We start from the raw sequence: 25,082 nt of genomic DNA, 5'->3' as shown, positions 1-25,082 counted from the left end.
CCGCAGCCTGGGCTGAGCTGAGCTGAGAACAGATGGGCATCTCGCCCCCCTCTCCTGAGGCTGCTGCAGCTGAGATCTGGCCTGCACACAGCTGTCCGGCACCCATTCAGGGGCCCTGACTCCGTCATCCCCAATTGTCCTCAGCCTGCCCACTCCCTTGTCCTCAGTAGACCCTGGGGCTGAGCCCTGTGCAGCCAGCGTCTACACAAATGTGACTGTGGGCCAACGATATGAGTGATGGATGTAAGTAGGGTTTCCATCCAGACAACCAGTGGGAAGGAGCCAGTGCCGTGTTTTCAGAGTTTAGTGGGTGATCAGGCACATGAACTCTGCACAGCAAGGGCTAGAAGGCAGTGTGGCCAAAGGATGAGGTAGCAGAGTAAGCTGGCATCATCTGGAAGGCTTCCTGGAGGAGGCGAGAACTGAGCTGGAGAAAGATTGAATCGTCTGTAGCAGGATGTTAAATTAAACTGTTCCTGTTGTCTTGAAGACTCAGACAAGGCTCAAGGCTGAGCATGAAAGGCGCCTAGTATCCCCCACATTAAAAACAGGAACTGGATAGCCCCAGTCTCCCTCCATTCCTCCCCCGCCCATAAGTCTTGAGATGACTACAGGAGAATGCCCCTGAGCAGAGTTATAGTAGGAGTGCTGAGGCTTTTCTCTTCCTCCTGGGGAGGTGCTCCCTCCACACCCCCCAACCAATTCAAGACAGTCCTCCTGGTGCTGTGCTGAGCCTGGAGCCCTGGGGAGGGTATACCCTGTGTTCCCTTGAGCTGGGGACGCTGACACTATGCCTGACTCTGCAGGATCAGAGTTGACCTTGACCATGGGAGGCCAAGGTAATGTCATGGTCACACTTCCAGAGTAGCTGCCAGGGTGCAAGTCACTGGCTCTCTGCAAGAAGCATCCTCACGTGGCCCGGAAGCCACCACGGTGCCCACAGGCAGAAGAGCCAGTATCGGGTTGCAGACACATGGACGCCACTCTTCAGGGTGGTCGTGCTCCAGCCGCACCTTGCCCTTGTCCTCTCAGCCTCCCTCATGGCCACTCTGGGGAAGCCAGAAGCCAGTTCCTGAGTGGGAAGGAGGAGGCAGGGCCTGGAGAGCATCACACATCCCTGCCCTGCTACCTACCAGCTTCTGAGCTCCGGCCATAAAGAGGGGGGAGCCGTGAATCCAAAATCCCAGGTTTCAGGGAACGCTCGGACTTGGCCGTGGAGAGAAGCAAGGATGGGATTGTTCTCAGAGTTGACTTTGCCAGTGACTCGCCGTGTGGCCACATAGGTCACTTAAACCTGTAAGCTACTTAAACCTCCCCCTGCTTCGCTTTGGTAGAAGTACTGTCACCACAGACGTCTTGTGAGGATTAGAAGAGCTGGTGTGTGGATGGCCCTGTGCGGTGCCAGACACACGGTAAATGCTCAGAATGTGACAGTTCTTGGTTGTAGCAGTCCTAGCAGCGGCAGTAATAATAACAGAAGTAATACCCCAAAGTGCCCCCCAACACACACACACACACACACACACACAAAGAAAGCTGTTTGGGTCCAACAGGGTACGTTTGAAGGGAAGGAGTGGGAGAGAAAGAAATCTGTTTGCCGCTGATATCCCACTGAGTTCAGCCTGTTCAATAAACCCTTTCATTTCGTGGGATCTATAATGAGAAGAGAGCCGCGCTGAGTGCCGGCGGAGGCCTGGGTCGGCTCTCCCCGCTGTCTGCGTGCTCCAGGAGGGCTTCCAGGAAGCGGTGGCACAGAGCGGAGATGCTCTGTAGGAGAAGAACACGGTGTGAAGACGCTTGTGCCTGGTCACGTCTTCTTGCTCACAGCCCCGCCCTCGGGACAGTTCTGCTCAGTAAATGTCAGAGGGGCCCCCCGCAATATTCCCAGTCTGGAGTGGACCCTGGGACAGTGAGAGAGGAAGAGGCAGGCTCTGCCTTCAGAATGTGGTTGAAAGGGCGCTGCAGGGTCAAGAGGAGGAAAACTCAGCCCACCGGGCACTCTGTCTTCCCCTACAGCCTATCAGGACCTACCAGGTCCTTCCGGGGACCTGATAGGGCTGCACCTCCCCTACCCACTTAACGTTAGACGTGGACGTGTGGCCTGCTTTGGCCAGTGAAATGAGAGCAGAAAGGATGCCTTTTCGCTTTGCCACAGTGCCCAGCAGAGCCCAGTGTAAGCATGGGTCCTGGGGAAGGATGGCCTGGCACAGGGCCCCAGCTGACCAGCTGTAAGTGTGCAGCAGGAGCAAAAATCACACGTAGTTTAAGCCCCAGAGATCTGGGGCCATCATCGTAGCATAACCCACCTCTCCAGACTGATGCAACCATAATTGTTTCTCAAGCGGCCCAACCAGAAAAGTGGCCTTGAGAGAATGTCTTCTGAACCGTGGGCCTCCTCTTTTGTTGGAGCCCCCTTGCCCCGGGAATGGCAGGTCTGCATTCTAGTTCCATCTCTGCCCTAATGCCCTGTGCCTCAGCTCCTGCTAGGGTCTGAGAGAGTGGCTGATCCCAGAGCTGCTGTGAGAGCCTAGCACGGTGGGGATGGGGCGGCCTTCAGGGACCTAGGAGTTAGGGGACAGCCAGCGGGCATGCTGTATTCACCAGCTTCCCAGCTTTGGGCCCTGGGGCTCACAGGGAAGGGCAAAAGCAGAGTCAGGTGTAGGGCAAACCCACGACAGTCCGGGGGAGATGCCAGAGGGGCACATGGTAGTCCTTGCCACTGGTGTGCATGGGGCCAGTGGTCCCAAGCTGCCCAGTAGGGGTGGAAGCGACGGCCTGGAAGCCAAGTATCCCTGCTTGGTTAATCTAAAAATAAACAGAAAGGCAACAAAAATCTATGTTTCAATTACTGCACACAAGCTGTTCAAACAGCCAGTTCTGCACTGGAGATGTGAACTTGTCAACAGAGGCTGCCTCGTTTGCATGCTTGGGTGGTGATAAAACACACAACCTCGCAACAGGCTGCCCTCTGGTCTGGGTGTTTTGTGTGTTGTGTTTTTTTTTAATTAAATTAAATTAGAAACACGGACATAGAATAAAGACAGGAAAAATCTGAAGCAAGTACATCTAGACAGGGTAGCAGCTCCCAAAACAAAGGCCGAAGGGGCTCTGAGACAGAGAGGTCAGCAGGACAAGCCTGGCCCTTGGTAGAGAGGTCAGGAGGAGAGTGGCAAAGATGAGGGCTCAGTGGTCAGCACCAGGGGACAAAACCTTCTCCCAGGTGGCCCCAAACACTCCTCCCCTCCCCTGCTGATCCCGGGGGGGAATCCCCAGTGAGTAGTGTGGGCCTTTGTGGTGTCCCCCTCTGTTGAGAGGTGCTCCACAGCCCTCATCTGGGGTGAGCTCAGCAGGCCAGATGCATGGCGGCCAAAGCCGGCATTTCCTTCCTTGGCCTCACCACATGTATTTCCTCACCCACATGCCCGCCCTCACAGTGTCCCAGCTCAAGTACAGTCTGTTCTCTGTAATGAATGGAGCCCCAGGAAGCTGAGCTACCCCAGGCTCCAGGGCCGCCCTGATCTACCCTGCCTGCGGCAGCCTAGACAAGCCACTCCCTCCCCTGAGCGCTGGCGAGTTCATGCTTTCCTATTTCCTGATGGTGTGCTCACCTCCTGAGCAGCTCACTCTCCCTGACGGCAGGAGCCGGGCCCATCCTCACCCGCTTGCACAGACCCAGACATGGGGGTGGAGAGAGGTGGTCAGTAAATTTGATGCAGTTTGACAAGAAAAGGACAGAACGCGTCTTCACCCAAGTTGCTTGCCTAGGGGGTTGCTTGGGAGGCAAAAGGAGGCACGCAGTCCTGACTCGTGGGAGCAGAGGTGGTCGGGACTTGGTGGTCCCCCGGGGAGGCATTCCGGATAAGCAGAAGCCCTCTGGGTCCCAGCACAGGTGGAGAGGAAGAAGCAGTGTGCTTGCCGGAGAAGGTTCCACAAATCCCGCCTGCTGACGAGGCTGTCGGTTCCACACTGGCTCTGGGCAGGGATTTTAACGTCCCCAGACCTCGGAGCAATTCCGCAGCCATCAGATGCTACTTACTCGGGGAAATAAAAGCGTGGTGGAGTCTCTCCCAAGGAAGATAATATCCTGTCACAGTCAGTATGATCTGCCGGCCATGTGACGGCCGTTCCCTAATGTTTCCAAATAGACTTTTGAATAGACTCTTGTCTAGAAGAAAGCAAATTGCAAGAGCATTTTTGGCAGCCAAATAGAGAGAGCGCATCAGTCTCTCTTCTTTGCAACTCTTGCTGCCGGGTCTGGCTCCAGGCACCGAGTGGGATTTATTCATCAGCTCGGGTCACTGATGAACACCATTTGCCGCGAAGAGAGATCTCGTTGAATTAGTCAATTCTGCAAGATTCGGAATAATCAGGCGTGCCTGCGAGACGGCAGAAGGCCCGCTTGGAGAAGGGAGGTGACTGGGAAGTCCAGCTCCCAGTGGCGGAGTCGTGTGTCTGCAGGGCCGTGGGAAAGCAGGCTCCAGATTTTAGTGATTCCACCCTCCGCAGAGCCCCCAAGAACAAGGAGTCAGAGGAACAAAGATGGCTCCTGGTAATGATAACTCTGGCTAATCCCCCTCTAAACGATCAAACCATACCCACCCGCCATAGCAGCCTCATCGATCCTGATGTTTACGAGCCCCTAATTTACACACACCTCCCTTCTTCCCTCGGTTTATGCTGATATTATGTTGCCAACTGTCATTTCCAATATCTTTTTTATTTTTCATTATCACCATTATAATGATTTACACCAGTAGCAATAGCACAAATGCCTAGTCAATTAGTCCCATGAGAAAAGTCTCTGAATCATGTGCGCCTCTTCGAAAAAAAATCACTACATCAAAACCCACAGCCAGATTTCTCAAAGCAAAGGTGCACATGGGAAGGGAGGGAAATGAGAGGCTTGTTCGTTTAATATTGTTCAGCTGAAACGGGCACTGGATCCCACCTTCCCAAGGCAGGGAGATTGCTTTTTACGTGAGAAATTGTGCCCAGAAAAGGAATCGGTGGCATTTTTCCTGAAACCTATCATCAGAAAAGCATTTTGAAACATTTGTCTTTTTAGGTCATGTATTAAGCCCTGTAATTATGGAATATGGCTTTTCCCCAAAATACCTCTGCCCCCCAGCGCCTTCCGAGGACCATGGTGCAGTAGTGAGCACTGCCGAGTTCAGGAGGCCTGGGTCCTAGGGCCGACTACCGGCCTGTTAAGAGGCAGATCAGGGATGCCTGGATGGTTGGCTCAGTTGGTTTAGCATCTGACTTCGGCTCTGGTCATGATCTCACGGTTCATGGGTTCGAGCCCCGCATCTGGCTCTGTGCTGACAGCTCAGAGCCTGGAGCCTGCTTCGGATTCTGTGTCTTCCTCTCTCTCCTCTTTCTCTCTCTCTCTCTCTCTCTCTCTCTCAAAAATAAATACACATTAAAAAAATAATAATTATAATAAAGAGGCAGATCTTAGGCCGGCACGTCTCAGGCTGTCACCTGCAGCTGAGCACCCCCTCCCCAGGGGGGATACTGTCGAAAAGGCAGATTCCTACTCAGTAGTGCTGGGGTGGGGCCTGCAATTCTGTACCCCAGCAAGCACCTGGACAACACCGCAGACCCACAGACCACGTCTGGGTTATGGGGCGTAAGCCACTATCCCAGCCCTCGTCTTCTTTCTCCTCACTCATGAAATGCAGGCTCGGTGCATCCCTGCCACCGGGATGTTGTGAGAAGCGAATGATGTGGTGGCTTTTGAAGCATCTAGTGAAGGGTGAGAGCGGTGACACTGTAAGGCCGTATAGTTGTTGCTGTGACCACTGCTGGACCTTTCGTGGAAGGGCCCCTCCCTGCCCTCCCCTGAGGCCAGTCCACCCCCGGGTCTCAGGTCTGCAGAGTTGTGTCCCCCTCAAAGCTCTGGATGGGCCAAGGCCTGGGAAATACAGGCAGGTGTAGCTGGCTGTGGCAAAAGCACATGCCCAGTCTTCCTTTAAAGATAAAGATGACACCCTAAAGCCCTCTGTTATGGAGATTGATGCCACCTGGGGAGAGGAAGCAGAGGGCAGAGGTCACTGCTTTGGCTTCTAATCTGAGCTGTCACATCCCTGACTCCTTCTCTCCACAACCCGGAGCACCTGGTAAAGGCTGCTTGTGGGTCCAGACCTTGCAGCTCAAACAGGTCTTGGTGGAACCTGCCAGCGGCTAAGCCAGAAGGCTGGGACGAGCCACTCCAGCCTGGAACCTGGGCTGGACAGTCTCCACACTTGCCCTACTGAGTGAATGACTGATGGTGGTGGCAGGAGGAGGGGGGTTCACGTGAAGACCCTCATGGCTGGGCAAGGCAAGACAGGAGGGAAAGGCCCCTTCAGAGCAGAAGGGGAAGGGTGACAGTAATGATTTCCCTGCCCACTGCGGCTTTAGTATTTTAAGAGAAAAAACAAACGATAAAACCGTACCTCAGGTCACTCTTCCTACAGAGGACCAGGGAGAGGCTGCTGTGAGCCTGTGAATGCTCCAGACTTTCCTTAGCTTCTGAGCTGGTCCAGAAGACTTGGAACGGGGCTTGGACCCAGGTTGTCACCTCTGTGTGCAGCCACTAGCTGCACATTTCATATCCACCTGGAGGTGCTGAACACCTGCACGCCCCCGAGGAATACCTCCCCCTTAGGGGCAGGGCCAGGACCAGGGTGAGGTGAATGAGGTAAATGTGAGGAGGCCTCACTTCTGGGGCTGAACAAGTGCAAGGTGGACCCTGACACAGCCTTCCTTGCATTTTTCACCCCAGGCACCTCTCCCCTCCACCCTCAGCACCTTTGTCTCCTGCGGTGTGTTCTGAACTGGAAAGAACTTGCCATGTTGGTCCAGGACCCCAGCCTGTGCCCGGCCAGCCACATGGAGGATATGGAGGTGGCGGGGGTGGGGTGCAGCGAGAGGGTCCTGCCTTTAGGGAGCATGGCCTTGCAGGAGCAGCACTCACATGGGGGGCAGAACATGCCAGTCCCTCACTGGGTCACAGGCCTGCCTCTGTGAGCTCCTAGAAGACAGGGCTGCTCAGAGAATGCCTGCAGCCTCAGCCAGAAGCAAGTCTTCTGAGTTAGTGGGGGCTCAGCAGGGATAGGGGTCAGTGGGAGTTGAAGCAACCCCAGGAAGCAGGGAAGCATTTTCCGAGGGGCACCCCAGCTCCTGCTAGCCTCTGTGCCAAGTCATGGCCAAACCGGCTTCTCTAGAAGCACCTGGAGTATTCCTTTGTGTTACATTTGCCAAGATAGTGTTTCAGCTGCTATTTATTATTTTGCTTCAGAAGAAAGGCTAAAAGATGCAGAGAGCGAAAAGAAAATAAGAAAGAAGGGCATGGCCTGTTCCAACCGACTTGGCAGCACGTCTCCCCCAAATGAGGCAATCATACATTTTCCAATCGGGCTGGACAGGCCGTGGCTCATTCCTCAGCTCCCTGTCTGGAGGCAGTGCGGGCTCCCCTACCTTCTGTGGATTAATCACGCCTTCAGGGCCCGCACAGCCGGCGCCCGCTGCTGCACGTGCCTTCCTGACATGAACCAGGGGAGGGTCATTAGCCACCTGTGATCCTGGCTACAGCATGTGCACACGGGCATGTCAATGTCTCCAGAGCACATCGGGGGTGTCCCTGATATAGAGGACCACCATCCTGATGCGTGTTCAGGGGTGCACAGTGTGCTTGTCCACGTGGCCAGCACCATGGGGTCCTGGACAGTGGCCCCTGTGCCCCAGCCCGGCGTGGATAATGCTAACAATGATGGCACACGCAACTCTTAATTATTTACTCATGAATAATTCATGTTGAGGTGATCTGTGGGGCATGGCTACTGATCTGGGGCCCAGCAAGTATCCGGGAGACCAAAATACAGACGCAGCCTAGGCACTGGGGCTGAGCCTGGGTGTCGGCTGAGTCTCTTCCTCCAGGCCATCCTCAGGTCCCAGATGGCCCAGGCCTTCCATAAGCTTGGGCCTGAGCCCGTCGTGGTACCCTGAGCTGCAGGGAGAAGGCTATCTAACCAGGCAGGCCTTGGGGTTCCTGATACAAGATCCCCCAGGTCACAGGTATTCAGCTGAGGATGACCTTTCTCACCAAGTCTGTTCTCTCCCAGGGGTCCTGGGTGACAGAGCACCCTACCAGTTCCCATCCACCTAGCATGGGGGTCTCAGGGAGTCCATGGCCATGCGTTTCAGAAAGCAGACCACACACAACTTCATAGTTGACAGTCTCCTTTGTCTTCATCCTGGTAAACTGCCTCCTGTTGGCCTACCTTTTTTCACCCCGTAGCTTTAGGGTCTGATCATGGCCCAGTGATCAGGCTCTTTGCCTGGTGCAGAGGGCTCGCGGGGTTCAGGTTGGATTCTCTCTTGGTGCTGGGGGCAGTACAGTTGTCCACCCCCACTTTCCAGAGGAACAACCTGAGGCATCCTTGAGTTCCCAGAGCTAGTTAGGGGTAGTGCTGGGGTTCAGACTCAGCTCTCTTGACCCCCTACTTAGCTTTCTTTCCACTGCCTGGGGACACAGATCTGAGTCCTGGAGTGGTCGCTGAGGGCTCTGGGCTTGCAGAGCAGACAGGACAGTCTCCAGAACTCAGAACAGGGCAGGGAGTATAGGCCCCCTTGCAGAGACGCTCTGAAACCCAACAACTCAATGACCTGGAACAACTCAGGTTTCAGGATCTGAAACCTGACCAAGTGGTCAGAGAGGTGCCCGAACACCTGGGGCCTGGTCAGATCTCAGGATCTGACTGGAGCATAAGCAGAAGAGGGTTCAGCTCCATGGGGTTTCCAGAGCCTGAACTGAGCCTTAAACCAGGCACTTACTGGGGTGGAGCCCCTATCTCCTGGCAGGGAAGGATGCCTACGCTAGGTTCCATAGCCCCGGACCATTTCTTATGGGACTCCAAAGTACTGACGGAAAAGGCTTTCATTTCACATTACCTTTCCTATCATCATAGAGGCAACCTAAGCACGTCACAGAAAACGTAAAAACAAAATAAACAAAACCTAAAGCTTTGAATCCAATTCTTAGACAGTTTCCTCCAAGCAGATGACTCCTCCTTTTCAGAGGCTGCGCAACACTGAGAAAAGGGCAGTTGTGGTTCAGCGTACAGGCTGGGCACATTTCAGATCTGGGAGTCGGGAGCACAGGAAGGGGTCCGGGGACAGGCAGCAGGCAAAGTTTCCAGATCAGAGCTAGAAGTGCACCTGACACTCAGAGGCATGGCCGCTGCTCAGACTCCCCTCCGTCCCTCAGTAAAGGGCCCCGTGCCAGCCTCTACCAGCTCGCCAGCAGCCTGCCAGGAAAAGGTGCTCACCTTGACAGGGAAGCACTTGTGTGTGTTTTGTCTGTAATTGCTTGACCGGTCTCTTCTGAGACGCCCTGTCCGCGTGGGGCCCCCTCCCGCCCCAGCGAGCCCTTCCCCCTGCCTCCCCCACCACCACCCAGGGTGCACGTGTGGGCACACCGAACCTTTTTGACATGCTGGCTCTGTGCCCAGCAGGAATTACTAAAGTTGCCACCTCTGGAGCTGGCACTCTGCCGTCTCACCCAGGGTAAACTGTGCAACACATTTCTTTCATTCCGTTTGCAAGGGGAAATTAAATTGAGGAATGAAGTCTAACCCAAACCTGGCATGCAAAGACTTGACCTTTGTTTTGAATACACTTAATGAGGCTGAAACCAGACTGCGTGGCCTCCAGCTGCCTGAGTCTCCATTCGGAGCCTGGAAAAGATGGGCAGCGGGAGGAGGTGGGGGGAGGGGCGGGTGCTGGGACCACGAGTACAATGGAGCCACAGTGTCCTACAGCAGGTAGTCCCCGAGGCAGCGAGCTGGCTGGATCTACTGACCTCGGAGGTGTCCTTGGGCTGAAGGAGGCTCCACTGACCCACTCCCAAGCATGCTCTGCCCACCTGTGGGCCCTTCCCCCTCTCCATCCTCACCAGCTGGAAGGAGATGATTTCCTTGACAATATGTGAGGTTGTGTTGTTTTGTGGGAATGTAAGGGCTGTCTTAGTGGATCCGTCAGGCAAGGCTAGGCTTCGGTAACAAAATAACCCTGCCATCTCAGCGCCTTAACACAGTGAAGATGTGTGTCCCAATCTTTCCAAGTCCGAGGCTAGTGGGGCAATAGCTTCCACCAATAGCTGCATCTCCGAGGTTGCCAGAGCAGGTGAAGGGAACTGAGGTTAATATAAGATGCTCTTAGAGGACAGGGTCTGGAAATGTTCTCCATCACCTCCCCTCTCATTCTATCTGCCCGAATTCAGACGTGGGATTCCCAACTTAACTGCAAGGGAGGCATGGGGAAGTCTTCCTGGGTGGTCAGAGAGAGGACACGGTGTGGTGAGCTTTGCAACATCATCTCTGCCACACTTATGATCCAACCTAGGGAAATCGTCGCCCTGAGGTGCTGATAATTAGGAAGAGCCTTGCAGGTGAATGTTAGGAAACAAGAGTCTAAGCTGTGGGGCCTGGCTAACCCTGGACATGCAGAGGTTCTGTTCTCCTTCTGAGCCATCCTCAGAGGCTTCAGGTCTGACTTACCCGGGAGATAGGACATTTCCTTACCCTGATACCTGCATGGAATTTCCAGTCAGAAGACTCAAGTTTTTTGTGTCTGAGCTTCTCACCTTCATACAAATGCATTCATCTCTCCTGGAAATACTAAGCGATTAAGAAAAAATAAGCATTTGTTTGTTCATTTAGCAAATGTGTACTGAATACCCTTCTATGCCAGACATTGTGTTAGGTGCAAGTATTACAAAGACAATAAACCTGGGACTGTTCTCAAGGTAGCAAATATACCACAGCCATTGATGCTGGGAATGGAGTGGGCGCCAGGTACCCGGGGTGGGGCTAGAAGAGGACTTCTTGCCTGATCTGGAGGAGGTGGGTCAAGGCAGCCTCCTAGAAGAATCAGAGCCTGAACTGAGTCCCAACAGACATGTGGGGCTTGGCCATGGGAAGAGTGGGAATCCATTCCTGGCAAAGGAGCAACATTGACTTGGACCCCAAGCAGAGAGAGAGCTGATGCCTTCAGAAACCAGAAAGGTGTTTGGAATGGCGGGGCATCGCCTCTGGGGTGGGAAGGGTGAATGGTGACGCTGGAATCCTCAGGTGTCTCCTGGGCCATGCTGAGAAGTCTGGACGTTATTCTGAAGGATAGGATTTAAAGCAGCAGAGTAAAGTATGGTGATCATATTTGTGCCTTAAAAAAACCACATGGGCAGTTGGGTGGAGAATGGGTAAGAAGGGCAAGACCAGAACAGGGACACTGGTGGAGATAATCTTTGTGAGTCGGGTGGTGGATGTGCAGAGGGAGAGGGGGCAGATTTGAGAAGCAGCAGGGGTCATAGAATCAAAGACCTCACTGTTGAACATGTGGATGGACATGGGGAAATGGGGGTGGCTTTCCCTGCGAGAGGGAATCCCTGAGAATGAGTGGGCAGAAGAACAATGAGTTAATTCTGGGACCTACGGTGTTGAGGTACCTGTGGGGCAACCATGTACTGGTATACTTCAGACTCTAGAACAGTAGTTATGGCACTTAGGATGGACAGGGAGCTGGAAATGTAGCCTTGAGGGTCATCAGGAAAGAGATGACAGTTGACGAGATTGTCCAGGGAGAGTGTGTAGGGTGGGACAAGATGTGGGGGAAATGGGGACCCCCAAGAATGAGCCGAGAAACAGGAGCTTGCCAAGGAGACTAGTAAGGAATAGCAGACGTAAGAGGAAAACAAGGAGAGAGCATGATGATGCCTTGGAAGCCACAGAGAAGAGGTTTCTAGAAGGAGGGAGAGAGAGATCAGCCGTGCCAAATGTGAGAGGGGTTGAGAGAGACAAGATGTGAGTGTCCCGTGGGATTGAACACACAGGTCCCTCATGACCTCGGTGAGAACAACTCCCAAGGACTGGCCAGAGCAAAAGCCACATCAGAACAGGTCACAGTGTGGGCAGGAGGGAGAAAAGTGATGAGAGCTATTTAAACAACTCTCTTAAGAGTAGTCTGTGAGGGGGTGGTCAAAGGGGGATTCATTTTTATGAATCATTTTTTATTATGTAATATTGGATAGGTGAAACAGTAATGTGGTGGCAGCAGGTAAGCCATGAAGCATAACGATAAAATAAACAATGAGCCCCATGTCCGTTTTAAGAGGTCAAGGTCAGCTCTGCTTCAGTGTGCCCCTTGTGTCTGGCAGAGGGCACCGTGCCCAGGGAGGGCACAGTGGCTGCCAGGGGCCCCCAACCACCCAAGCAGAACAAAGGTAGCAGGTCACGAGGGTTGGGCCGGGGCTCTGGCTCTGTGGCACTAGAAGCTGGCAACTAGACCTGCTGTGCAAAGACCACAGTAGAGTCAGGTACAAATTTCTAAAATAGGGCAGCCAGTCCATCCACTAGCCAGTCACTCCAGAGCCCCCCACCATGACCCAGCTGGATTTGCAGGATAGGAAAATGAGCGGGGAGCTTTCCCTGACCCCCAGGAGCTCACACCCCAGACAGGAAGTGGTTGCAGAGCAGGCCAAACCACACCTGAGCAGTGACCGGAGCTGAGGATGTGATGCGCAAGGCAGACACCCGCCCTCCCCAGGCCGCCACCTGTGCCCTGACTCTGCCGTCACCTCTCCCCTCTGCCTCAGCCTTGCTGCCACCTCTCCGGCCGAGTCAGCCTCCCCGGTATCTTTCCATCCTTGGTGACTGAGGGTGACAGCGGGTCCGGGCCAGTCAAGGAACCAGGCAACTCACTGTAATTCTGAGCAAAACTCAGTTCTCACACCACAGGGGGCCCTGCAAGCATCCCCGGGTGTCTAGGTCTCCATGACAACACTGAGGGCCTGCCGTTCAGATAGCCACGAAAGTCGCCGGGGGGGATGTCTGCTTCACAGGGAGCACTGGGGTCTCTAGTGCCAGCAACTAAATCATAGGGTTATAAAGAACTCTGAACACCCAGGGGCTTCACCCCTTTCCAGACTAGAGCCCTACATGGAGCCACAGTCCGAAGGCCAGAGATCCTGGCCACCTTCTCCCTTCCTCTGACCTCAAGGGAGTCACTTATTCTCAACCAGCTCCCTGATCCATACACTGGGGATGAGCCATGCCCGGCTGGCTCACGGGCTCCAGGGAGGATAATATGAGGTTTATGGAAAGGGCCTTGTCCACTATGAAGTGAGCCTACAGGTGTAGCCGCTCTCCCCGTCATAGGGTTGGGGGAAGCGTGGCCTGCCTGAGGAGTCCACAGGACCTTGTTTTCATGGTGGGGATGGTGGGATAAAATCCCAACCATAATTCAGATGAGCACACGCACGTTGCTCTGGGAGAGTATGACACCGTAGAACAAAAAGCATTTCTCTAAATTTTGTGTTAATGCTTATTTATTTTTGAGAGAGAGAGAGAGAGAGAGAGAAAGAGAGTGAGCAAGAGCAGGGCAGAGAGAGAGGGAGACACAGAATCTGAAGCAGGCTCCAGGCTCCAAGCTGTCAGCGCAGAACCTGACACGGGGCTCAAACCCACGAACCACGAGATTATGACCTGAGCCGACATCAGACGCTCAACCATCTGAGCCACCCGGGTGCCCCTGAATCAAAAAGCATTACTCTAAACTGACACTGGGTTCAAATCTTGTCTACTACACTTTTGCCACGTGATCCTGGACAAATCCTTTGTTCCCCCCTCTGTGACGTGGGGCTAGCGATCCATGCGTTGTGGGCTTGCTGTGAATAGGAAATGAGCTGTCGTTGGAAAGCCCTTTTTTGCGCACAGAGCAGGTGCTTCCTCGATGCTGACCGCGTCCCGGCCGGGCTGCTGTGTGACTAAACCGCCCTCCTCTCCGCTCTGTGCCAGCAGGTCCGGCCTCTGTTCCCCTGTGAGGAGCAGCCACGGCCCAGCAAGATGTCCCGGCACCACAGCCGCTTCGAACGAGATTACCGCGTGGGCTGGGACCGCCGAGAGTGGAGCGCCAACGGTACGCATGGGACCACCAGCATCTGCAGCGCCACCGCGGGGGCCGGTGGCGGCTCAGCCAGTAGCCTCAGCGCCCGGCCCGGCCTCTTGCCGCTGCCCGTGGTGCCGTCCCGGCTGCCCACGCCCGCCACCGCCCCGGCTCCCTGCACTACCGGCAGCAGTGAGGCCATCACCAGCCTCGTGGCCAGCTCTGCCTCCGCCGTCACCACCAAGGTAAGCCCGGCGTCCCCTCCGAGCAGGAGCCGAGCAGAGGGTCGTGGCTTCCCCTGAAGGTCTGTGCACCAGTCACCACCTTCTCCAGAGCATTGGCGTCCCTGGGGCTGGGCCGGCCGACGGTTCAAGTGAAAGCTCACATGATTTTGTTTACCGTAAAGTCTCTCTCTGTGACTAACTTGTAAGACAAGCAGGTGCTGAGGCCATTTGTTGTCTTATGCCATGTTGACAAAGTGCTTTTTAATTTGTGTAGGGACAGCGAACTCCAAGTTGGCAATAAAGATTCCCTAAATAGGTGACTTTAGACCATGCAAGTCCCCCCACTCCGGGGGCACCAGTGACTTAGGTTTGCAAGAAGGTAGTCACCAGCAGTAAGGCATAAACAGTCATAAATCTACTACTTGGTAACTACTCTGCTGAGAATTCTCCCATCCACTGTGCCTTCCAAGCCTCAGATAACCCTGTGGATCGCTACTTTTGTCCCCACCTGATGGTTGGGGATACTGAGATACACCAAGTCTGTGAGAGCTGGTCCGAGGCTGGACCTTCGTTGGGGCCCAGGCCTTGGGCCCCAGCAGTCAGCTTCAGGGGCATCATCTCCAGGCCATTCCCTCTCTTCTGGAGGTGGCTCCAGCCTTGGGAATGACCGCAGAAACCAGGCTGCATTACTGACTGAGTTACTGAAATGAAAATGTCACCAAGTCTCATGCCTGGCTTCAGGCTGAGGTGGTCCCCCTCACGCTGCTCAGAGCCCCTCAGGTGCCAGGACCTTCCAGGGACCAGGACCCGCACCGGTGGCAGGAAGCCTGTTTATGGCCATCCTGCTTCCTCGGAGGATCAGGGGCTCTGCAGGCCCCCTTTGCCTCGGCCAGCCATTCACAGCCGCCTCCCAGGAGCCAGCGTGTACGTGCGTGCGTGTGTGCGTGTGTGTGCGTGTGTGCGTGCGTGTGTGTGTGTGTGTGTGTGCGTGTGTGCGTGTGTGCGTGTGTGTCTAGTGTTTTCTTCCCTGCTTTCATAAAAGTTGCGGGAGAAGTTAAAGGCGGGGGAGGCCCGGCGCAGCCATTGTGAGGTGGCCGTGGCGTTGGAAAGCTGCACTCCAGGTGTGCTGTGCCTTTGTCTCTGTGATTTTCAAAACTCCCTTTCAGCCCTGCTTCCCATTAATAACTGAGCGCTGCCGGCCCAGAGCCCAGCGGAGGCCCGAGACAATGGAGCTATTGGAGGCCAGCTCGGAGCACACTGACATCTTGCTGCAGTGCCTTATTGATTTTATTTTCCTGTTATGAAAACACCTCCCCACTGAGATGGGGAGGGAAGGAATGTTGGATGCAGGAGAGGAGATGGAGAGTTATTTGGGCACGACGCCCCCAGACCAGCCAAATGCATTCGTCCCCTGGGCACCAGCCCCCAGAACTTCCCCAATGCAGCGACCTCTGCCCGGTGGAGCCAGTCGGCTGCCCCGCCAGCCACATCTGGCGGCCACTCAGAAGGCCAGCTGTTGACCATCTGGACAATGGCAGCTTCTGGAGCTGACCGCTGGGGGCTCGGGGTCGGGAGAGAGAAGCTGGACCTGGGAGCCCGCTTGACGATTTCTGCCCTCTCTGGATGGAGGCCTTTTTATGGATGCTGTCAGGCTGCACCAGAGGCAGGGGGTTGGCCCTCCAGGCAAGGGAGCTGGAGGGGACTCAGTGGTGAGGGCCTCTCACACAGGGCTGCCCCGCCCACACAGCTCCTGCTTTGCTCCCAAACAGCTTGATATTCACCATCCCTGATTGGCAGGGCCCCAAACCACAGCACATGGGAGGAGAGGAACCCAGCCTCTGATGGAAAACAGCAACTGGGGGAGCTGGGGAGCATTGCATTGATAGGTGAGGGGGCCAAAAGTTCATGCCCGTGGGGCAGCCAGATCCTTGGCACATGTCCCCTCTGTTACCATCTCCAGCCCTGCTCCAGACCTGCAAGGGCTTGTCCAGTCAAACAAAGGTACCTGCTTACATCCGGGACTTTTCGAGGTGCTCAGGAGAATGGGGTGTGCAGCAGAAATGGAAGACAGCAGCCAGTGGCAGCTTCTATCCAGAATGCTGTCACTGAATTTGGGCCATGGCGGTGCCTCTCTGCCATCTGGCCAAGCTGCTACCCGCCCCCCCAGACGCCTGTCTCCCTGCCTATTTGTCTAACCCCATGCCAGCACCACATCAACTGACAGGCAGGCCCAAACTGGGGTATCTGTGGTGTCCCTGGTCAGCAAGCTGCATCTTTACTGAGTAGCCAAGGGCTAGCACTTGCCCTCGGCAAACACATAGGTCAGGATATGACAAGTCTGTGGCCTGGACACTGTGACTGAGTGACCCGAGAATGTCTCTCCCATTGAGGTTATTGGCAGAGACAGCTTAGTGTTGTGGATAAAGACAGACTGGGGACCCAGGGTGCCCAGGTTTGAATTCTGCCCTATCTCTTGTTAGCTGAGCAACCCTGAAGGAGTTACTTAACCTCTCTGTGCCTTGCTCCTATAAAATGGGAACAGGTAGTGTTACCTGCCTGCCAGAGTTGTGAAGATCGTGTGAGTTAAAATACATATAATAGTGCTCAGAACAGAACCGAGTGGTACGTGGTAAGTCTTGTATAGGGGTTGTTACCACAGCCGCCGTTGTCACTATCACCCAGGTAAAGCCTAGGGGACAAGGACATGCCCCTGGAAGGAAGAGGGATCATTTCTAACCTCACCAAGAGAAAAAAGTAGGTCTTCAGTTAAGAAACAGGAGGTAGGCCCCACACAGGCGGGGAAAGCACCTTGTGTTTCTGAGTGGTTACCGTTCACACCAATCTGTGACATGGAGGCATGACATGACCAAGGGGACATGGCAGCAAGAAGAGCTAGAGGGAGGACATCTAGTGGGCCCCAAACTAACCCTGAAGCTGGCATTGCCCGGTAAGCCTGACAGTGGAGTGAAGGGATTTTAAAGCTTTTTCAGCCATGGGACCCCTTCCTCCAAGGAAAGCCCGGTGTGTACCCAGGGCCAAGACCCTACTCTGGTGGAAGGTGGCTGAGGGAGGGGGCTTCGTGGAAGCCAGGCGCAGCGCCCTGTGTTCCTGCTGCCCTGGAGTGTGGTGATGGCTGCTTGAACATACCGGCATGCCTTCCTCAGTGAAGGGTCTGGCACCACGAGCGGGCCAGGGTCACACCCAAGGACTCAGGGAAAGGCCCCCAAGGTGACTCTCAGGGACAAGTGTCAGTGCTGCCAGGCCTTAGCGTCCCCCCAGGCTGGGCATGGAGCAGGTGTCACATCTCTCTGGGGGCTGTGGGCCACCACCGGCATCCGATGCCATCGCCACCGATGCAGAGACGGCCTGTCCCCTCTCTTGCCCCTAGTCCCGTGGGCCTGCTCACCCTCTCACTCTCAGTGCTAGGACTGCATCTTCCAGGCCATGGGGGGACCGTCCCAGCTCCCCAGGGTAGGGACAGCTAGCTGTGTGCCCTGGGGCTGGTTAGTGAGGTGATGACAATTCTTTCTGTCACCTCTGCCTTAGGCCTGAGTTGAGTTTTATGTTTCTTCATTTTTCTGTGGCCTGAGGATTTCTAGCTGGTCTTTGATGAAAGGCCGGTTGGACAAGCACATATTCCGGGCCATTGAGGTAGGGGAGGGCATTACCAAATGACACGCACACAGACACACACACAGACACACACACACACACACACACACACACACGCCCGCAAGTCCCCAGAGCCTCAGAGGAACATAGTGACCGTGCCCTCCGGCGTCTCTATTTTGCCTGTCAGAAGAATGAGGCTCAGAGAAAACAAGACTTGCCAAGGGCCCCCAGTGAGTGAGAAATGGACCACCGGGGCTGTCTCCTTTCCCCAGGCCACCTGGCACAGCGCGTTCTCCATGGTAACCGTTACTGTGGCATTGTTACGGTAACTTTTCCCATCCCTCCATCCACCTCCTCGACAGCAGATACCAATGTGCAAGAAAATGGGCATATTTACTTTTTGGGTTAGGTAGGAAAATTTAGCCCGAAGATTCTGTCGACTCTCCATCGTACAGCTAGTGAGGGCTTCAAGCTGTCGAACCATGGCAGAACTGGGTTTGAATCTGACCTCTGCCTCTCAGGAGATGAGTATGTCTCTGAACCTCAGTTTCTTTGTCTATAAAATGGGAACAATCGTAGGATCTTCCTCGCAAAGATGGTGTGGGGATTGGTTAAGTCATTTTGAAAAGCTAAATCAGAGATTGGGTCCGACAAGTATCCGTCCTATTCGGGTAAACCCGGCTCCCGGGCAGTTGGTGCTGGCAGGACCCTCTCTGGACCGTCCCCTCCCCCTGACTGTGGCGGTATGAGGTCACCGAGAGCTTGGACAGCCCTGTTCCTGGCCCACCGCTGCCACTCTGGACTGCAGGGCAGTCAAGCCCCCTGTGGTGGGGGCGGGAAGGCGGAGCTGAGAAGCTGGACCATGACTCCCGGGCCAGGCCTGTTCGTGGGGCAGAAAGGAAACTCCACTGTCCTGCAGTTGCTGCTGCATGAAATTTAAATTATTCTCAGCAAACCTGCCTGACAGATGAAACAGAAAAGGGACGGCTTCATAAAATGCAATTTCGTTCTTGAAAGAACGGACCTTGCAGAATCCTGGCTGATGCCTGTGAAATGTGTTGGGGGCTTTTTTTCCTTGTGGTCAGGAGCACTCGTGCTGAAACATTCCCATCGTTCCGTGGAGCTAAGCCCTTGAAAATAAATCTGGGCTGGGAAGAGAGAGACTTAGCCTGTGTCAGAGGCCTGAGGAAAACCGAAAGGGGCCGTGAGGTCTGTAGGCTCCATCCTCTGAGCACCAAACACCCAGATTTTTTACATTTATGAGCCACCACTTTTAGGGTGGATATATGTCATCAGAGAGACAGCCCCGGCAACAGCGTCTTCCTCGTACCCTCTAAACTCTCTGGAGAGATGCCCTGCGTGGGGGAGATGATCTGGGATTTCTGTGGGGAATCATGTGAATGACCTCAAAGCCCTGCCTGGCGGGCCCCTCCCCTCGTGTGGCTCCGGTGTCCACAAATGGATAAGGATGCTTTTGCACAGTTACAGAATGAGAAGCAGACCACCCTCTACTCTTGTATTCACACTGGTTGGGAGAATCCCTCCAGTCCCCTTTGTGGTGAATTTCCAGACTGTGCGTGATTTTATCCAGAAGCCTGTTCTTGCTCCGTGAATGAGAATTTGTGATTTCCCTTGTGATAAATTATCAGGCACTGATCACGCGTCGTGAGGCAGCTTGTGCATGTTCGTGCCGAGCTGATGGGTTTTGCCTGCACTTTGAGGTGCCGCCACGGTTTGGATTGTATCTTCATTGACTTCAAACCCATCTGTCAGTCATGAAATGTCTACAGTCGAAAAATGCCCTGATTTCCAAAGCATCCATTTCAAAACCTACAGTCCAGGGAGGGCGGACCGGAGTGGCTTGAACTCAAATTTGTGACTAAAGGGGCAAAAAAGAAGGGAGAACACTCTGCATTCTTCCGCATATGTAAGGGGTAAACCACCTAGGTTAGCTTTTGCTACAGAACAATCATTCAAAAACTTGGTGGGTTAAACCTTCATAGTTCTGTGAGCTGGCTGTCCGTTCTGGTCTGGGCCGACTCTCTCATTTGTATGCGGTCAGCTGCAGGTTGGCTCAGGGTGGCTGGTCGGGGTTGGCCTCACCCACACATCTGTGCTTCGCAGCCCGTCAGCCAGGGAGTCTCAGTCCCCCTCCGTGTGGCCTGCCATCCTCTATCCAGCTAGCTGGGGCTTGTCCACGTGGTGGACTCAGGCTTCCAAGAGCAGCAAGGGGGCAAGACTCCGTGCACGAGGGCTTTTGTAAGCTCTGCTTGAGGCATGTTTGCTGAAATCCCGCTAGCTCAAGAAGTCTCACGGCCAAGCCAGATTCCAGGAGTGGGCAGAGAGACCCTGGCTCTCGATAGCACCGCATTGCAAAGGGGCAGACATGCAAGGATGGGAAGCATTTGTGGTCATTTCTGCAACATACCTCCAGGCTTTCCAGCACACTTGCTTAAAGCCACGGCTCACATGCCTTAGGCAAAAAGGACAGGTCAATCTGTTACTCTCCTCTACATGGCCTGGTGCAGGAAATCAATATGGGACCTGCATAACGTAAACACACTGGGGCTACACACATCCCATCCACACCAAGAGCTGCCTAGTGAGGTCTGAAAGAAGGGCCCAACAAGGATTGTGTCGCCAGAGAGAAGGAGGGGCAGCTGGCCGCCAGGGAACCTCACAGGGTGCATTTACCTTAAGAATCCATGGCTGGCCGGGACTTGGCCCTCACGTGATCCCGTCACTGCCCCAAAGTTGGTGGGACTGGGGCACAGCCGTTCCCAGGATATTCTCACGGATAGAGGCTGACCTGTGACTAAGAATGTTAAAAAACCACCCCAAGGAGACCACCTTCATGGGTTTTGACCAGTGAATTTCTCCCTGTGAGAATCCGCATGGGAAACAGATTCTCAACAGAAGACCTTCTGACGAGCCTGAAATCAGGAAAGGGAGCCAGTTATGTGGTGCAAATGTTCAGGAGCCGAAAATTGGACAGCCCCACGGCTCTTTCTCCCTAATAGGCTAAATCCCATGCAATTTCCCAAAAAGCCCTTGGAAAGGCCTCTTCTTAAATTAAATTAGGTTTTCTGCGAACAGCGTCATTCAAGATGAACATAAATCTACTTCTTATTCACTTTTAATGGTTTTCCCTGTTTTACTTAATTACTCATGTTGCAATTAAACATTTTTTTTTTCATAGCAAAAGGACAGTATTTTAGCTACATTATGGGTTAAATAGGCTTTGGAGAACTAGCCTGGGAGTCTCATCACCGTTTATAACATTGTTTTTTATAGGGAAAGTATGTTCCAAAATCTAAACAGCCAAATTACAAATGAACTTTCAGAACCCAACCCATTTGTTAACTGGGAACTGTCTGCAATGCTAAAAATAACTCGGGGAAATAAACATAAAAAGGAGAGCTCAACACCCCTTGGTATCATTTCTTCCCCATCAGCATCTGAAGCTCTCGTTCAATTTCAGGCAGGAGGATTTTCTCCAAACCCAGACTGACCCTGTCCCCATGTTACTCACTTCCATGACACAGGCCACCAAATTGGCTTGAGCCCTCCCAAAGCATAATGCCATCGAGAAGAGTCACTGCAAAGTCCCCGCAGAGCTAAACTGATGTAACGTGACAGATTATCAATCAGTTTCAGCGCCCCGTTTGCTGCCCTGAAATGAAGGCTCAGGAGAACTCTGTGCTTCCCTGGCTACTGTCTCCACTAGTCATGTTCATCTGCATCCTGAATTTGCCTCTGTAGAACCCGTAGGCAAGAAACCTCATTTTCCTCTGGAAAATAAGGGCCCTACGCACTCAGCAGAGCATCAGCATACATTCAGAGGCTGCTGGCACATGTATTGACGGGGTGGGAGCCCTGTGGTCCCAGCCTCCTCTCTCCTGCCTCTTACTGGAGATGGATGAACACATCGGACCCTGTGGCACCACGAGAGAAGTCCTTGGGGCCGGACAAGGTGCACACTGATAGCAGAGGGCCAGTGGTCAGCACCTCCCTGCCTGGACTTAAACTCCTGGCTGCTGGCTGCCATGGTCCCTTAAGGAAAACACTCTTTAGTACCCACATGGGGTTCTCATTAGATATACATCTTTTTTTTTTTTTTACATTTATGATTTGTGCTTTATTTTTTTTATTTTTTTATTTTATTTGTTTAATTTACATCCAACTTAGCGTATAGTGCAACAATGATTTCAGGAGTAGATTCCTTAATGCCTCTTACCCATTTAGCCCCTTCCCCCTCCCACCACCCCTCCAGTAACCCTCTGTTCTCCATATTTAAGAGTCTCTTATGTTTTGCCCGCCTCCCTGTTTTTATATTATTTTTGCTTCCCTTCCCTTGTGTTCTAACTGTTCTGTTTCTTAAATTTCTCATATGAGTGAAATCATATGACATTTGTCTTCCTCTATTTCACTTAGCATAATACCCTCCAGTCCCATCCACATGGTTGCAAATGGCAAGATTTCATCCTTTTTGATTGCTGAGTAATACTCCATTGTGTGTGTGTGTGTGTGTGTGTGTGTGTGTGTGTGTGTATGTGTATATATATATATATATATATATATACCACATCTTCTTTATCCATTCATCCATTGTTGGACATTTGGGCTCTTTCCATACTTTGGCTATCATCGATAGTGCTGCTATAAACATTGGGGTGCATGTGCCCCTTTGAAACAGCACACCTGTATCCCTTGGGTAAATACCTAGTAGTGCAATTGCTGGGTTGCAGAGTAGTTCTATTTTCAATTTTTTGAGGAACCTCCATACGGTTTTCCAGAGTGGCTGCAGCAGTTTGCATTCCCACCAGCAGTGCAAAAGAGACCCTCTTTCTCCACATCCTCGCCAATATCTGTTGTTGCCTGAGTTGTTAATGTTAGCCATTCTGACAGGTGTGAGGTGGTATCTCATTGTGGTTTTGATTTGTATTTCCCTGATGATGAGTGTTGTTGAGCATTTTTTCATGTGTCAGTTAGCCATCTGGATGTCTTCTTCGGAGAAGTGTCATTAGACCTACTTTTGAGCCAAGGCATTTTGGTTAAGCTTGCTGTCCCTACCCCCTACTCCTATCCTCTTTCACCCTTAGAAGCCACAAGGGCTTCCCCATAGGCCACTCCTTGGGCTGTCAGAAAGCAAGGCTCCTCACCTGCCCAGACAGAGCAGTGGTGCTAGAGGGAGTCCCTCACACCTGGAGTGGGGAGGAATCAAAGCCCAAGGGACTCCCCATGGCCAAGAGGCTGGTCTTGAGGAACCAAGGAGAGTTGAAAGGATCCCAATCACTCATCCTTTTGGAGTTGACCTCTTTATTTTAAAAACCCGGATTTAAATGACTGAGGGTAAGCTGAAATAGAAGGGCAGACTCATGAGGCCAGCTTCATGGACAGCCATCCTAGGCCAGTCTGCTTCCAGCTGGCTGTCAGGTGTAGACCAGGGGACTCCCATGGTGAGGCCTCTGTCTCTAGTCAAGAGAAGATGTACCCAGCTCTGCCCGGTGCACCGGGCCCCAGCTCTAACTCTTCTGTGATCCTCTTTGCGATTCTAGAACAGCATCTGCCTTGAGGTTACCTTGGGGGAGCTCCTCTGGCAGCACAGAAAGCTTCTGAACACAGGGTAGCCTTTTTCTAGGTTAAAAGAAACCCAACTCCACACCACAGTGGCACTGAACATGATTTCAGATTCTTGACCTGCTACTTAAAGAATTCCTTCATCAGGTTAGAAGTGGCCCTAAGGCTGGAAGGTAGGGTAGAGGGAGAGGAACAAGGAGGTAGAAAGGCCAAGCCTGCAAGTGAACAGGTAGCTGTCATTGTGCCAGTGCAGGACGTGGAGAACCTCGCCAGGCCTGTCAGAATGACCTTCGAGGTCTGTAAGGGTGTTGCTGGCTGTCTACCTGATGTCCATTTTCTTTCCCTCTTCCTTCCTACCAGAACCTCAGTTCTGGTCAGATATCTACCACCTCTCATGCTTTGGGGAAATTGAACCCTAGGCCCTACTGGAATTGTGATGGTTCTAAGCCAGGTGTTGGTGATCCCCTTCCCCCTGGTCATCATGGGTTTAGGAAGGGTCATGTGACCCACTTATAGCCATGGAACATGAGAGTAATACTGTCCAGAGGCTTTGGGGAAAGTTTTTTTTCCTTCTAAAGAAGAGTCACAAGAAGAAGGCCATCTTTCTTCCTCTCTATTGCCATATCTGGACATGATGCCTTGAACCATCATGCTACAGACCTGAGGATGAAACCAACATGGGATAGAAATAGAATAGACAGAATAGAAAAACACAAGAGAATTCCAGATATATGGAACCAGAGCCCTAATGTTGCATTGCTGTCTACCTCTGGGCTTCTTGATATGTGAGCTAATACATTTCACAGTTGAATAAAAAATAAACAAAGCACAACTGCCTCCATTGCACGGATGGCTCCCTGATGACAGCATGGGTGCCTTCATCCATCTCCCAGACCTCACCTGGCACGTTGACTTGCCAAAAACAGCTGCAGTGACCTTTGTGAGTGCCCTCTACCTGTTATTCATTCATTTCAGCACTCCCTGCTATCTACAGGGGTTCTGCTATTCATTGCTTCCCTAAATGCCAACACCGGGACATAGACTGCTATCGCCACGCTCCTGTGTTTTCATGGGGCCGTGTTTCCGGCTGAGGGCCTGAACCATGGGTCACTTGAGAGTTCACCCCTGCCACCTACTTCAGCCACAATTCCCAGACATATAAAGAATTCTCATGCCCCGGGGCCTTTGCACTTGCTACTCACTCTTGCCCACCCAGAAAACACTTCTGTTCATCCAACAAGTGACAGCCCAAACGTTGCCACCTCTGGATGGAAAAACAATTGCTGTTATTTCTCGTGTTCCTGTAACACTTCTGTTTATGTCCTTATGTAATGCCTAAACTATATGTACTTATTCACTTATGCATTTGTATCTTTATTAGGCAGTGAACTCCATAGAATAGGCTTGATATGATGTCCAGCATATAGAGGTTCTCAGTAAGTGTGTAAGGACAGAATGAATGAATTTTGCATATAATTCTCTACTCATTTATTTAGCCCCTATTGCTGGGGTCGACGGAGGATGAATGCCTTTGACATCTCTACAAAGGGGCGGATCAGCGTTCAAACAATGAGTAATTTCGGTGGATGCCCATGATGCGGATGATGAAGACAGGACCCGCATGAGCCAGAAGGAAGCCTTCATGGGCTTGTGGATAGGACCAGATAATGAAGCCTGGATGGCAGGACAGATCTAACATATCAAGGCCTTTGCCCTGAGTCCTGTGCCCCTTCCCATGTC

General features: G+C 52.9%; 1 protein-coding gene across 4 annotated transcripts in view; it reads left to right on the top strand.

Annotated features, from left to right (window-relative positions):
• Positions 1-25,082, top strand: part of KLHL29 (kelch like family member 29) — a 315,206-nt gene that overhangs the window by 151,652 nt on the left and 138,472 nt on the right. For 3 of the 4 annotated variants that reach the window (XR_007150831.1, XM_047852392.1, XM_047852393.1), the window contains one exon: positions 13,842-14,171. Coding sequence is in view for 3 of the 4 variants with exons in the window: in XM_047852392.1 (XP_047708348.1) it covers positions 13,887-14,171 (285 nt within the window). In the remaining variant the exon portion in view is untranslated. Of the gene's footprint in view, positions 1-13,838; positions 14,172-25,082 lie in introns of all 4 variants that reach the window. The other variant, XM_047852391.1, reaches the window with a different exon arrangement.

The sequence above is a fragment of the Prionailurus viverrinus genome, chromosome A3, assembly GCF_022837055.1.
Source record: "Prionailurus viverrinus isolate Anna chromosome A3, UM_Priviv_1.0, whole genome shotgun sequence".
NCBI classification, from domain to species: Eukaryota; Metazoa; Chordata; class Mammalia; order Carnivora; family Felidae; genus Prionailurus; species Prionailurus viverrinus.
The sequence above is the reverse complement of the archived record's forward strand: the minus strand, read 5'-3'. Positions and strand labels throughout refer to the sequence as shown.